The sequence below is a fragment of the Thunnus maccoyii genome, chromosome 10 (assembly GCF_910596095.1).
Source record: "Thunnus maccoyii chromosome 10, fThuMac1.1, whole genome shotgun sequence".
NCBI classification, from domain to species: domain Eukaryota; kingdom Metazoa; phylum Chordata; class Actinopteri; order Scombriformes; family Scombridae; genus Thunnus; species Thunnus maccoyii.
The window spans coordinates 21,245,931-21,262,468 of NC_056542.1; the positions used below are offsets into that span (position 1 = coordinate 21,245,931).

A 16,538-nucleotide genomic window follows, 5' to 3' on the forward strand; every position below is an offset into this window, starting at 1 on the left:
GTTGACAACAACCACATTTAATCTAGAAAATTATGAGAACAACAACTACACATCCTCTGCATTTTTTTAGCTGAAAGCTTCTGCACAATCAGCTTCTTTATGGCATTTCATTAAAGGTCATTAATGCAGAAGGACTTTTCCATCATGCCAAGAGGTTGTAGCTCTGATGAATGAGGTAAAGTGGTTTAGTGAGCAGCGTTTAAGCAAATGAAAACACGCATTCTGCAAATCCCACATATTAAAATACATAATTTTCTGTCTTCCTCTCGCTCACATGCAGTTAACAGTGCAATAATTAAGTTTAATTAGCATCACAGCTGTAAGTGCAATCTGATTAGTGGAGGATGCGAATTGCACCTGATTGTAGAGGAGAATGAAAATAAAAACACAAACAGTAATGCCAGCTGATCACAATGCAATAATTATATTATTTTTCATATGTTACTGAATCAATCAACTCCAATTCAAAACAGCAAAATGTTTCCATTAACCCATCCACCCATTTCAACAACTGCATACATACAAATGACAGGGGAAGACAGCACATACCTTTGGGTGATAGTGAGGTTTTGGAGAAATTTAAATGCTTGAGCCCCATACGAAGTTTGGCAAACTGAGCACCGAGGGAGGAGATACCTGCAGCAAGACAGATGAAACAGAAGCATCAGTTGTATCTCATGATGCTGCTACAGCTTTTTCAGTCAAAGCCAGCATGATTGTTAGGATTTTATCATTTTAAATATTTTTTTATTGCTACCAATACAGATTATTATTTAACACATGTATTAACACTGTATGCCATCACCCAACTTCTATCTCTCTGCTACAGTGGGTCAAAATTTATTTTAAAGGTTGCCTACCAAGGGTTTTATGAACAAACCTTGCTTAAATAAAAACAGCCAATAATACATACAATTCTCACCAATGCAACTGAAATGACTTCCTTATGTCAGCTTCTTTTCTTCGTAATATGTATTATGTAATCAGTTCAGTGACTACTGAACAGGCAAAAATATATACATAATATTCTATATAAATGCAAAAAATGTCTAATGTATAAATATCTATCAAGGCCAAATGACAAAGAGCCAAAATGTCAGAAAATATGTTATTGTTCTTTAAATGAGAAAATATTCAACAGATTGTGGTGATAAATGTTAAATGAGAACAAATAAGCCAGAGATTGGTGAGCCCCAGATATCTGTTGTACTATATGTTTACATCAACTTCCTGAATATTTGGTGGAATGTATCTTTAATTCATGTGTCCTGGATACACTGACAGGTCTAAGGATAGAGGTGATGAAATATTAAACTTCTCACTCAATGTACTGCAACAGAAAGCATAACTGTCTATATTAACATACTTCAAACCTCCCACAGTAGCTTATATAGTATAAACAGAAATATGCTGAACATTTAATAGTTGTCATTGTTCAATGAGTACTGAAAGTTTAATGTATTCAATATTTCACTATAGAGGAGGTCCCTGTCAAACCTGATGCTCAGGATTTTTTTTTCTTGAATAATAAGCCACAAGAAACAGTATGTTACCACATGAATGACCTTTATCCTGACTGTTTATTCTATTCTTGTCCTGCCTCCTGATGAGTACACTAGACTATAGATGAGAGCAGATAGCGCACCTCTGTCCTCCAGTGGGTTGTTGGCAAGATTGATGTTGGTGAGTCCTGAGCTGGGGTTATGGGCCAGGGCAGCAGCTAGCTTCTGGGCAAAATCACTGTGGAGTGTGAGAGACTGTATGACATTATGTTTGTATGACCAATGCACATATGCAAACTATCAAACTGCTTTGGCTTTGGTAAAGGTAACCAAATGTGTTCAACACAAATAAAATCTTCTCAAACATCTGAATTCATAGAAACAGGATTAAAAACCACTTCCCTCACAGAGTTGAAAAAAAGTAGACATCCAGCCAAAGGTGCTGCATGTATCCAAGTCAACATGCATGGGGAACTTTTAGCTTTTCAAATTCACATCAGGTACAAATTCAGAAATTAAGTATTGTAACAACACAGGAATATGTGTGAAACAGGGTTCGCTGCGCATCTTCCAGCAAAATGCAGCTGAGTCAGGTGCTTCTCAGTTCAAGGAGAGCAGACTTCCAGAGAACAAAAGGGACTGATTAATTTACATCCTTTAATTGTGCAAACAGACTAACATTTCAACACTACTGTTTCTTCATCAGAGTCAGACTCTGACTCTGATTAACCATTAAAGACTGTGAATTAATCAGTGTGCTCCAGTCTCTTTAGTTCACAGGAATATGTGTATATGTATGACATTTCCTTGGTTGCAGACACAAACAGTTTTCTCTTGCTTTGATAATCATTCAATTGATACTTTAATTCCAGTGTGTTCAAAAACTAAATCAGTACATTTTACACTTGTCATTTAATAATATGCATAATCTCACGTTTTGAGTCCTGCGTTGTCCAGAACCAACTCTTCCAGTCGACTGGACCTTGATACCACCCGGAGGATCTGCTCGCACACATCTGCAGACTAAAGATACACACATACAAACACAATTCCAATTTTTGTTGTGCATAATTTTACAGGTAATATTGTGCAAAAAGAAAAAGGAAAAAATATTGTAACGCCTTCTGTAAACTTGCTATAGTTATGTTCCTGCTCTATAACACTGTAGATTGTGAGAGATATGAAATGCAAGAAGGACGGAAACAGTTCAGTAGATCTTAGCTCACTGATCTATTAAGCACTTTTGTTCATCACTTTTTATCAAAAAAACCCCCCCATAAAACTGATACTAATTAACTGAACCAGCTCCAAGGCTAAAAATGCTATTTTAACCAGAGCAGCAAAGCTTGGACTGAAACATTCAAGGTCAGAGAAATAACACAGAAATGTACTTTTGGGACAGATGATTCCCTGTGCAAAATGCAGTGAAACCACTCCAGAAAGCTGTTCATTTATGCTAATTAAAACTCTACTGTAGAACCTAAAAAAGCAGCATACAAGTGAATTCTTTCTCCTTCACTTTAAGACCATCCATGCGTAACATGGAGAGACTGGGGACAGCAGACTTTTGGCACTTCAGAGGGAGAAAGTTGTCTCGCTTCTGTAGTCTGAGCACCACAGGAGACAGAGTCGGGGGAGCGAAAGCACTCATATTTAGACAGAATTAAAAATTCAACAGTTGGATGTTCATGCCCTACCTAGATGTTCACTGACCCAGTTCACCGTGTGCTACGTCATACTCAAACATGTCGACACATTCCGTTTCATTGCAGTTTTACTGCAAGTCTTTAATTATCTACACCAACTCATAACACAAACATTCTCTGTCGTAATAACCGAACTTTACTGGACCATTGAATCCTTGTTATTCTTGGTAATTGACATTCCTGCTATAAGGGACCGTTTCTCTCAGCCAGCAGCCTCAGTGTGGCCAAAACACTGGCGACATTGTCCCAGACTGCTATCTACAGTGAGGGGGAGAGAGGGAGAGAAAGAGGGGAGAGAAGACAGGCAGAAACAACGAGAGGGAGAGATATTGTAGAAGAAAGCGCCTGTTGTTCACATGTTTATTCTATGAAACTGTAATACAGAATAGGAATAAGAATGATGGGAGGGCAGCGAGGAATGACACATAATACAGAAAGAAAGGAGATATGAGGGTAGTGATGGATGAAATGGAGAAAAAGAGGGGAGAGAGGAGTCGGTCATAGCGCAGCAGAGAGGCAGAGAGCATACAAAGGAGGCTGTATTTTCCGCAAGAGTCACAATAAAACTGTTGGGGACGGCACAGTGACACTGTCAGCATGTGTATTGCACCATTTACCACTCATTAAAAAAGAGCGTTGTCATGCTGTGCTGTTCTGACCCTACATACTGCTGAAATATCACACATGAGGATTCCCGCTTTGGATAAATACTGTGCGATTATGAGGTAATCAGAAGTCCTCTTATCACTGCTGTCGTCTCTTCTTCCTCTCCTCCTTTCTCATTTTCGGCTCAGCATCTTGATTAGACTCCAAGACAAACAGCCTGATTGAATTGAGGATGAGCAGCATAATCCGTCGCTGTGATAGCCAGCTGTTTGTGTGTATGTGTGTTATATTATCCACTCTACTGCGCATTTCTTATCAGTTTGATGGAGGTAGTTAAAGGCTTTAAGCTTCTGCATTTATTGTTCCAAAGCTTCCTCACACTCACTTTTTTTTCCTTTTCTTCCTTCTGTATAATCCACACACTGTTCTGTTTTAAATAACCCTATAGAAACTGTCCCATCATACTGTATGGTTACAACAGCACAGATACAAGCCGACGGCCAGCGTTGCCCTCGAGTTGAACTTCTGCATGTCCACACTGTAAATTTCACAGGAACTAACTAGTTTATGTCTGGTTGTGGTAAGTGCAGACTGGTTTCCCAAGCTGTAATTTCTAGTTCCTCTTCTCTCTCTCTCTTGGGTTTCATTCTTTCAATCTCTCAATCTCTCTTTCCTGATAACTTCTGACTAATTTCCTTATTCATCTGGCATTTCTCCCTTTCAGTCTGTCCGCTGAACTCTGTACTGACCTTTTTGTTTCTGTCTCACTGCTCTGTTTGCCGTCTTTTTCCTCTCTTTCACTCTGTTCCTCTCTTCTTTCTAACTTGTTATTGTTTCCACTGGCAAATGATCAAAAACAATTCAAAATCATGCTTCAGAGCCCATCAGTGCAGTCCTTGTTTCTCCAGGTTCTACCTTATCACTGTGCAAACACATGTACACCGACAAAAAAATGGGAAAAAAGGACATTTTCCTTAAAAACAACCAAAGGAGTTTCAGTGGCTCTGTTCACACCTTGCATTAACGTGCATCTTGGGTGATCCAATCAGAAGTGATCAGCTCTAAGTATGTCAGTTCACATCTGCTATTAGAATGTGTGTCCACATGTGTCTCGAGTGACACTTGTGATCAGATCTCACTTCCCCACTCTATATGCAAATAAACCCGTATGTCATTTATATTTGCAAAGACCAAACGTGTTGTTGTTTTTAACCAGTGGGAGGCAGCAATGCACTTTCCATGCCTTGTCTGCTAGAAATTAAAAGAAGTAGTAGTTTGCAAATATATTGGCGTGCAGGCAAAACAAAACTTTTCGTCCCAAATGGAAATCAGACAGCGTGTTTCATGTGTAGTTTGAGTACTGTAATTGTTTCGCACAAACAAGTAACTACAGGGGCTTTCTCCTCATTAGCTCCTGTAGCTAACCAGAAGAAAGCCCCCTAGAAATCAAAAGACAAGTTTATTCAGATCGTAAACTCAATGCAACTAAAACATAGTGTACGCAGATATAAGCAGTGTGTCAACAGATTTGCCTTTGCAATATTCCACATTTCTCATATAGCGATAAGACAATAGAAAGAGGTTGGCCACCTAACAAATTATTATGAGATATAGCTACTGATAGCTACCAGGGAAAACAAAAGCACTATCCTCTTCCTCTTTTGTTTGCACAAAGGTAAACGCACTTCCTTTGTGCCGTAAATCGAGCCTTCATTTTCCCTGGAGATCGTACCCGTTGGCAGACAAAATTGCATAGTGAAAACGAGGCTGTTAGGGAACCAATCTAAACGCCGATGGTGTCATTATTCTATAGCCATTACACTGTGCAATCAACATTTACTTCATAATGATAAGTTAAGGCAAAAAAAGTTGTCTATTTCCACCTTAATGCCAGGTGTAAACAGGGCCAGTCAGTAACCCAATAAGCTCACAAACCCACCTTGTGTCTTTGCAAGACACACACAACCCACTGTTCAAAACAGAAGAAATATCTATAGCTAACATCACACCCGCCAAAAAGTTAAACACTATAAAACATTTGAATAAACATGCACTGACTGACACCTTACTGAGACAAAAGCCTTGGGCTCCATTATAATACAAACTAATCTGGTATAGTAAAGACACACGTCAGACACAGCGTACCCGTGTGAGAATTTGTGCATAAACATGCACATGGCATGGTGGTGAGGGACAGGATTTTAAAATCTAATACAAAAGGAATTGTCTGTGACGGAGGGGTGAGATAATTGTTTGGACCAAGGAAGCTGTGTGTGGTAATTGGCGAGACTGAGCGAAGCCTTGAGACGGAGAGTTGGTAATGGACTGCTGCAGGGGGGCAACAGCCTAAGACATTGAGCCCCTTTGTCTCGTTAGGATTAAGAGTCTTATCACACGAGAACATTGGACTGATCCTCAGTCAACTGACAGGAGGGGAAGATGCAGGAAACAAAGGGAAAAAATATTCTTTACAGGCAGATACACACAGTTTGGCAAAATTGGAGTGAGAGGTATACATGTAGAAGTTAATGCAGACAGGAAGACATAGAGGGGATAGATACTCCTACATACATACACTCCTACTACGATAGCATGCTTAAACAAAGAATTAATCAGCAACAATGCTGATAATCGATTTCGTTTTTGTTTTTTTTTAAAATTGACTGGTTCTAGCTTCTCAAATGTGAATAGTTGCTTGTTGGTTTTCTTAGTCTGGTATAATAAATTAAATTTATTTTGAAACTGTTGGTAAGAAAAAAACAGTCATTTGAATTTATCAGATTGGGCCTTGGGAAATTGTGGTGGGCCTTTTTCATTGTTTTCTGACATTTTTTGACCAAACTGTCAGTTGACTACTCAAGAAAATATTGAGCAGATTAACTGATAATGAAAATAATCAGTAATTGCAGCCTTGCATGTCAGCAGCATTTACACGACCAGCTAGAAATTCTGACCTTTCCTTACATGCAAGATTTTAACTGCCATGACAGAGTATTAAAATTCTGCCTTCACAATCTGCTGGTGTCTAGACTGCCTATCACTTGAGATGTGGTATTTGACAGATGGATGTGCAGAGACAAGCCTTCCAGTTTTATTGAGAAGGGGGGGGGAGTCCAACAAATATTGTAACGCACAAAGCAGAAACCACTGCACCGGTACTGTAGTAGTGCAGTACGAAAGTGGGAAGCAGGACCTTTACAGAAGTGACAGGAATAGAAAACAAACAGACAGGCAGACAGACACATCTATCTATTTGTCTTAAGTAGTGACTCTCCAGACTACTTAAAATTCTGAGATGGGATTAAATCTGGATTATATTGCCATTTTGTGGCAGCCAATAATCCTGTCTATTCAGCGTAATGTTGAAATGCACAGTGATGTCTGACAACCTGTTAGTAGATAAAGGAACTATCAGAATGGGAAATTAAAAGAGGTAATAAAAACTATTTATCGCCTCTATAGTATTTAATCTACCATCATTGATATACGTGAAAACATCTCTCAGTATAACTCAACACAATTCAACAGCACCACAAACTACAGCCTTGTAAACGACCATAAAGTCTACTCAACACCTCTCTCAAACAGTTTAACCAAAAACTGAAAATTATAATCTTTACAAAGAACAGAAAGAAAGAAAGAAAAGAAAACATGACAAAATACCATCTAGTTCATGGTCAGATACCAAAATGATTACCAGAATTGTGTTTTTGAGACCCCCACTATGAAAATACATCATCAGTGAGCAGAATCAGACAAAGACGGTGAAAGAAGGGGAACTAACCAGTTTGTAGTCCTTGGTGGAGAGCTTGGTGAACCACTGGTTAAACTCCAGGACTGCTATTATGGCCACCAAATCTCTGAGGAGGAGCACACAGAGAGGAGAAAAGGTCATAACTTCAATTAAACATGTGTCTTAATCAGTAGCGCCTTAGTCCAGGTGGTGACTTCAGCATGTTTTCACATTAAGAATAAATCATGTCACACCTACAGTACCTCTTCTTTCTTCTAGTTTTGTGCTTCTCTTATTCCACCAAATGTTTGGAACCACTTTTCTGTGGAAACACTGACCTGTTCTCCAGATGGCTGAAGTCCTGTAGGTTGAGTTCTCTGGTGTCTTGTGTCAAATAGATGGTGTCTACATCCTGGAAAGAGAACAATAAATTATCAAAGCAAGTGTTAACAAACATGTCTGTTATCATAAAAACATCTGCTAACTCTTGATGAGGCATATAGAAACAAGCGATTGCACAGAGCAAAGGAAACATATACAGTTAGAGTTATAGATGATTTCATTTTGGACAAGAGGCAACAAAGAGCAACAGAGAAAAGATCTTGTGACACATACACATGTGAGGAAAATGGTATTATATTCATATACTGTTGTGGCTGTTCGAATCATCAAAGGTTTTATGCAGTTTATGAATGTATATAATACTGACCCACTGAACCTCTTCTCTGTAAGGCAGCCCTAACCAGTCACAAACACATCTGTACATCTGAGAAAACCCACCTACACAAAGAGAGAGAAAGAAACATAGTGCATGAAAAAGAGATCGACATTCTCCAACAAAATGTGACTTTGTGCCAAACAGCACTTTGTTGTGTTTGTAATCTTGGAAGCAGAAACTACAAAGATTTTATCAAAACCTTGTGAATATTAAACTTCCTGTTCCACTTTATCTTTGTTGTTTTTCTCAGCAAATCATTACAGACTTTCAATGTGAACTTTTCATGTTTGCATAAAGTTAAAACTTTCAAAACCTCATTTTTTAATCATTTTTAGTCATTTTGACACTGCAATCATTTTAAACACAATTTCTTTGACTTACCATGTAAAACTACTACACCCTTGATTCAAACTTATTGCATATCTGACTCTACCCACCCACACATCATACATCATTTCAGCGATGGGATGTAGAAGCACACAGTAATTAGAGTAGAGTTACAGGTTCCTACCGCAGGGTCCAGGTTCAGCAGGTTTGTTGTTCTCCCACAGCGTCTGCAGGGAGGTCAGCCTGTCAGGAGGCTCCATGCAGAGTCTCTTCATCACTTTACTGAAAAGAGCACAGCCAGAACATAATATTTATGAAGGCTTCTTATACCATTAAAATATTTTGAAACAAGCAAAATCGCTACTTTCTCACCAGCTTGCTTGTCAATGCTACCAGGAAGCTGCTGAGTACTGCTGAGTACTCTAATAAACTAAAATGAAATGAAACTAAATCACACAATCGACTGCAGCTCAAAAACACAAACATCAGCCTCTCAGTCAAGTCAAAGACTTTGTCCTGTTCACGAGTCAAGGTCACAAAGTTGTGGTTTTTACCTCAGTGATCATTTCTGCATTTATATTTGTGCTTCCTGTTCTCAATTTAATATATTAATGGGATTAACATCCGCATTACAGTACGCAGTACGGTATGGAAGTAAGTTTTTCAGGTTTCGATATGTAGCATAGCAAAATTGTGATAAAGACTCCATGCAAGAGAGTGATTTAAAACAAATGTAATTTATTAAAGTTAAAGTTTACACAAATAGCCAAAGCACTGAAAGAGAAGAAGACTGATGACCTTCATTGTCATCTTGACAAGGACAGTCCTCTAGACGGTGGAAGGGCCTTCCCAGTATATTCTAGTTAGATACTAACATGAGATCAAGTCAAAGTGTTTGTGTGTGTCTGTCATGCAAAGTTATCTTCTGTGAATTGGGAAGCATTTTTAGTGCTTCCCTGTGTAACATGGTAAACCAAAGAGTGTGTACACACACACACACACACAAACTGTACAAACACAAACAGCAATACTATGAGCTGAATGTGCCTAAGTTGTTACAGAACAGTTGTAACAAATTTTCATTTTTGATTGATCTGCAGATAATTTTTTCAATTATTCAATTCATTGTTTTGTCTATAAAATGACAGAAAATGATTATAATTTCCCCAGAATCAAAGGTGACATCTTCAAATGTCTTCTTTAGTGCAACCAACAGCCCCAAACCCAAAGATAATCAGTGTAGTATCATGTATGACAAAGAAACACCTGAAATCATCACGTTTTACCAGCTAAAACTAGTACATTTTGGGCATTTTAGCTTAAAATAATACTGAAACAATTATTCGATTATCAAATTAGTTGCTGTCTAATTTTCTATTGATTGACATAATTAATCAACTGCTCATTGCAGCTCTAGAATGGGTACATATATATATATATATATACACATGGCTACTAGACACATACACAAGCACAAAGGTAGGACTCACCTGGGTGGTAAACCAGGACATATCCTTAGCAGACAGTTTCCTATGTGAGCGACCACCTCATTGACCTCCTCTGTGGAGAGCAGCTTCAGAGAGAAGGAGCCACGCTCGTACTCTATGAACAGCTAAAAGGACAGACATACGTGTAATTAGGGATCCATACCACCATAAATGATTCCACTTACTGTACACCTGCTTCAACCACAATTGTACTCATTTAGCTAGAAAACAGAGTTGGTCATAAGTGTTTTCTTTGCTCTTTACCATCCACTGAGTCAGTCTAGTTTAAAGTCTATAACAAGAGTTTATTGACAGTGAAAGAATAGAATGAATCTATCATGTGTCAGTACGTTATATACATGCAGTTACATCTCTCTCCTGTTTCATATTTACTTTTCTACCTATCTACTGCTATGTATCTATCAACTGAATCTACCCAGCAATAATATGAGTATCACATCCTTCCATATCTTTTGCATTAAGTAAAAGTAAAGATTTAATGACATTTACCGAGACTGGCTAACCATTTCAGTGTTCACAGCAATTATGCAAACGCATGTGCATGTAACTGGATACGTGCCACCTCTGTAGGCCAAAATTAACATAATCCTTGCTAGCACTTATTAAACACAGGAGACCATCAGACAAGATATTAAGAGGACTGACATCTCTCGAGATGAGTGGGAGAGAGGTTGAGCTGCAGGAACAGTGTGGTTAGTCACAGATTATCATATTTTGTAGGTAGATCATGCTAACTGACAGCAAGCCAGCTGTGGTCAAAAAGTCAAAAGGAAGTTCTCTCCACACGGAGAACATCTATCCCAGAGCTATCATTTCTGGGCCTGAGAAATGTTATTTTTACGTGCTTCACATATAAATGAGTTTTTAAGGATCATGCTAGCATTCTAGATATTTTACATTCCATTTTCTCATATTTGTCCATCTCCTACCAGCTACAGCATCTGTTGTGATTACAGACTTAAACTGGAGGACTTGTGTTCGAGTAGGGCTGTGCAATAAGACCAAAATCTCATATCCCGATAACGATACATATCACAATATAGAACATTTTCTGTAAATTCAATGAATAAATAGTTCCTGGTCCTGGTTTCTGATTATTACACTTACAGTAACGTAGCAAGTCTGGTTTTCATCAACTTGAGTACTTCACCTGGTTCACTGTCTCTCCTCTGCTGCGCTGTGTGTGCAGATCATTTACAGACGGCTGAGCCCCGCCAACAGTTATACGCAGAGAGCAGTGGAGAGCAGTGCGACCGTAAATGACAGAAAAACACAGTGGAGATTCTCACACTGAGCTGAAATAAAACAAGTGCACTGTAGGTAAATAACATAAATAAAATTAGTCTCTACTGCGTTTTGCTGTCATTTTTGATCGCGCTCCTCTGCTCTCTGTGGTTCAGCGAGGGTGGGTCTGAGCCCTCTGTGTGTGTGCTGTACACACGGCGCAGCAGAGGAGAGACATTGAACCATGTAAGTTCTCAAGTTGATGACAACTAAACTCATTACATTACTGTAAGTGCAATAAAAGCTTCGCAAGTAAAAAGTCAAGAAGAGTAATTTATTAATGTAATCTGAGCAAAAGATGGACAGACTCCAAATGATTAAAAATATCGCCGTAACAAGTGTGATTTGTGACACAACAGCATAAATGATAGAGCATAATATGAAATGACATACGTTATACAGCCCTAGGTTCAAGCACCCATATCAGCAAACATCCATCCTGCTAAAGTGTCCCTGCTAAAGCAAGACAATAAATGCATGTTGACCTTTAACCTTACTAGAGAGGAAAGACGTTTCCTAGCAATAGTTTTGGTTGTTCTGTACACATTTACTAGTATTTATATAGTATATCAGGTGAATATAGGATGCTACACTTGATAATCTTGGTGAGAATTCCTCCCAAATTTGATTGTTAAAATAAAACACATAGGTACCCAAGTGCATATTGCCCTGTACAAAAAGTAGTATTATAATGCTCTAGTGTTTTGCTTCTCTCCTGGGTCCAGTTTTAACGATCTCGAGCCTTCTTTTCTTAGTTTATGTGGCTCTTCTGTCATTGTAAATACGTTTATTGTCAGAAATCAACAGTGGAAACTTCACAGTAAAATTTGTGAAATTAAAATATAGAGAGGAAAAAGACAGAATGTGAATGAAATGCCAAATTTCAATAAAAATATAACAAAGATATGTGGTGACCTGGTAAACCTGGTAAAGTTCAATTTAATATTTCTGAACATGTTAGACACTGTTAATTTTGGTGCGAGGTTCTGTACCTGTGTAGGCTTGTTACAAGCAATCCCCTGGATCTCCAGATAATTAAAGGAGTGTTCCACCTAAAAAGAAAAGAGCACAGAAAAATATCATTAAAAAACATACACTTTACACAAGGATTATCCAAACAGCTGTGTATAACTGAACACAAACTATGTAAACACACTTTTTCTCACCTGCTACAGTATGAACCATATCTTTTCATAAGTCTGCTCCAAACATTACTTACAAAATATGAAAGGTAAAGAGTGCAGTGTTGAATCAGTGGATGACAGGTATACTGACACAATCTACTATACTAAATATAGCAACAACAGTATGTGTTCTATATCTATGAGAGAAATTGTTTCTAATAACAAGAATCTAGTACAGTGACTGTCTGTCTGAGGAATGCTGTGTAAAAATATGTCTGTTCCATAATTAATAGGTTGGGAAGCAGTCGTTTCTTGTTTCTTTCTCAGCTCCTGTGCAAACTTCTTCATCACTGACTCACACATTTCGATGGTTTTTCAGGTCAACATGAGACATGTTTGTAGGTTAAAAGGAAAACTAAGACTGGGATGAGATACAGTCACTTAATTGTTAAACTTAATCAGCTCTACTATCCCGCTACTCAATCCCAACCAACATAATTAATTTCATATGCAGCAGTTCTAGGATTTACTGCTCATTTGTAGGAAAGGATTTGTTCTGATTTGCATGTGGGTACGAATATTTTTTCTTCCTCAGTGTTGTATATTTTGCTTCCTGAATTGTTTTAATAAAGCAGGAGTTGAATGCTGCACTGACAGAAAATGGAAAGTAAGTCGGAAAAAGGTCTCATCCTCACTTCTCTACTCAAAAGCTAAAGACAAGTAGAACAGTCTTAAATCCACATTTTCTATTTCTGTTTCAGGAGAACATTTCATGACAATGACTACAAAGAAAAGCAGCAGTCTGCCTTTCCATACCTAAAAAGGACAGAGAAAGAGATCCTTTTATGTGAGAAGGAGAACTTGTGCATACAAAAGCCTACTACTGTTTACTACTGTATGTACACCGTTTTCCTGCTCTCTCTCTCTCTTTCTCTGTCTATCTCTCTCTCTCTCACACACACACACACACACACACACACACACACACACACACACACACACACAGTACAGTGCCTGAGGGCAGGCCAGGGAGCGAGGCCAGACTATTCCAGGTGGGCGCTGTGTTCCTGAGGCTTGGCTCAGAGATGAGAGGAGACAGAGGATAAGCAGACTGTCTGTCTACTGTCTGACTATAGTATGCACAGTGTGTGTGTGTGTGTGTGTGTGTGTGTGTGTGTGTGTGTGTGTGTGTGTGTGTTTTAGCACTGCCTGTGGTTTATTCACTCATGTTTGGTCTATGATCTAGAAATAACTCCACAATAACAGTTTCTCTATTGATTGTGGCACTATGTAAACGCACACACATGCACGCATGCATGCACACACACACACACACACACACACACACACACACAATTTATATTCAATAATTTAACTGAACAGACTTATTATTCAAAAAGGAAAAAAGTCTAATAGACAATGACACTAAATAAGAAATCAACGCTCAGTTCATCACATCTTCCTTTGTTAAACAAAGAGACAGGCAAATTATTAACAAGGACAACGTGACAGCAGCAGAAATATGCAAGATTATTCTTGTTTTTAAGCAATAGTATAACTTCTGAAATAAGAATTAACATATTCTCCTCTTAGAAATTAAAAGTTAACTTCATAAATAATAAAACACACACTTACTCTATTCAATACACTCAGGGGTTTGTGCTTCCACTGCCTTCCTTGGTCTGGTATGATCTATAGCTAATGGTGGCTAATGTTAGCTAACGCTAGCAAACAGCATTCAGCATTTACCCTTATCCCATAATTTGCTACTTCATCCACTGTTCAACAAATGTTACTTGCTTTAATTACAGACCAACAGCACTTTGCAACTTTACATAACACCTCAAACTCATCAAAGGTATCATCTTGAATGAAAGATCACTACCAGCTATCATCAAACACAACCACAGACAGAGCAGGTGAGAATGTATTTAATAATTAGTTATAATAAATTAATAATGCAACACAAGTGTGTCTCTGTTAGCTCACAGTGTATTTGAGTATGGTAGTGCAGAATACAGTACAGTATGCAGTAAACATTGACCTCTTTCAAGTTCTGGACAATCAGAACATTTCATACAAGTAAATGGCATAGGTAGAATATTAATGCGAACGTCAGCCAATGATAAGAGAGCATCCTGATACATATGAGCTCTAGCCAATGGCAAGACATCATGCTGGCAGGGGCAGGGAGTGACCAAATGCCTGAATAATTGCCTCGTTCACTCATTCGTTCATTGTCCATCTGCCACTTTAGCCGCTATCCTCCTCTTTTCTTTTTAAACATTGGGATTCTGTTACAGTGAACTATGTAAACTGTAGATTTTCAGATTAGTAGGATTAACAAACATTTCTCTGCTTGTGATTACTATTACTTCAGGCTTATTTGCATTAGATTAGATGAGATGTTTTGCATTAATTAATGAGCTATGCTCATTGTGATGTTTTGTTACATAAACTCTTATTTCTGACTTTGAGCTGAGAGAAGAAAATTAAAAATGTAGTGTATATGCGTGTCACGCATAAAGCAGCAAGAGGCTACAAGAGCTGCACAGACAAAAGGAAAAGAGAGAGAGATGAATAAATGTGTGTGTGAGAGAGAGCATGTGTGAGTGTATTTGGGAGGAGACACTGACAGACTGTAAAGCCCTGCAGCTTCTGAAGAGGAACCCAACCATCAATTGGAAAGAGACACACAGAGAAAAACCCACTATATAAGTATATGAGAGAGCTAGAGGGGGTATCAACTACTACCAAGAGAAGAGAAATATGTTTAACTGAGGGTTTACTGCTACTGCCTTACAATACTTAAATATCAAGGTCTCGGCTTCCCTCAGGAGAGCAATACTGATGAAATCTCCACCTGCAGATTGTTCTCTTGTGTGTTTCAGATGCATCTCTGACATAAACACTCAAAACTGTCTCAGCTTTGATTAAACAAAACAAAACCACTGAATCTACAGAGGATGTATACACTTTATATACAGTCTACTCAAGAGCTCATGTGTTGAAACAATTAACAGAGGCTAATCTTCATTTGCCATCTCCACTGTAATATAGATTTCACATAATAAAAAAAATCAATATACAAGGAGATATACTGTAACAGTCAGCTCATGTTAATCAGTGCTGGCAGGCTTCATCTTTTAACAATGACAGTATGCAGCAAGAACACACCCAGCACTTGCACGACTGGTGGCATAGTGGAAATCTGAATAAAAAAAAGATCTTTCATTCAAATAGAGTTTTAATAAATTGGTCAATAAGTAATTAATTTGATTCTTTTATTTCCTTCTGCATGACTTTCAAATTAGTGAGATAAACTATGGCCAATTCACATTGACAGAAAATGAATTAAGAACACTTTCGATAATTGATTACTACTTAATTAAGCAAAACTTTTAAATGATCCCTGGTTTCAGATTCTCAAAGGCAAGAATTTTCTGAACGACTAATCGAATAATAAAAAAAACAACCCATAGATTAATCAATAATGAAAATAGTCTTTAGTTCCAGACAGTTCCTGGAGAGGATGCGACACATCAGTTACTTTTAAGATAAAAAGCACCAGATTCAATTGGATTAGAATCAGACATTGTAGGTTATCCCTGCTGACCTTTGGCACAGTGGTGCGTGGGGGAAGGAAAAATGGAGCGATAAAGGAAAAGAGACAGAAGGAGAAGAGAGAGAGGGCTGAGGAGCCAAGGGAAATGAAGGTGAAGAGTGTAAGAAGGAAGTAATCTGGATTGTAGGGAAAGAATGGGAGGATGAGAGTGAGAAAGCTGAACGAAAGGGCTTAAAGGGAAGGAAAGAGAAGAGAGCAAAGGTGATCTGTGGCTGTAATCTGGCTAAGCAGAGCCAGGGAAGGTGATGCAGATTTGTTGCAAAAGATCTGACTGCCGAAGGAGGACGTCTAGTTCATGTGTGTAAAAAACACATCCAAGATAGACAGACCTATTACACACTTCATCACCCCATGTCACTAAATCAAATTTACGAGATTCACCTTAAGAAAGTTCAATAACTACGC

General features: G+C 38.3%; 1 protein-coding gene across 3 annotated transcripts in view; it reads right to left on the minus strand.

Annotated features, from left to right (window-relative positions):
* The window catches only part of LOC121905547 (F-actin-uncapping protein LRRC16A-like), a 73,185-nt gene that overhangs the window by 25,495 nt on the left and 31,152 nt on the right, over positions 1 to 16,538 (minus strand). For all 3 annotated transcript variants that reach the window (XM_042423857.1, XM_042423856.1, XM_042423855.1), the window contains exons 4-12: positions 12,377 to 12,436; positions 10,083 to 10,204; positions 8,777 to 8,874; positions 8,257 to 8,327; positions 7,886 to 7,959; positions 7,599 to 7,674; positions 2,437 to 2,525; positions 1,646 to 1,740; positions 550 to 636 (exon numbers count right to left, since the gene is read on the minus strand). In XM_042423857.1, the coding sequence (XP_042279791.1) occupies positions 550 to 636; positions 1,646 to 1,740; positions 2,437 to 2,525; positions 7,599 to 7,674; positions 7,886 to 7,959; positions 8,257 to 8,327; positions 8,777 to 8,874; positions 10,083 to 10,204; positions 12,377 to 12,436 (772 nt within the window). The remainder of the gene's footprint in view (positions 1 to 549; positions 637 to 1,645; positions 1,741 to 2,436; positions 2,526 to 7,598; positions 7,675 to 7,885; positions 7,960 to 8,256; positions 8,328 to 8,776; positions 8,875 to 10,082; positions 10,205 to 12,376; positions 12,437 to 16,538) is intronic.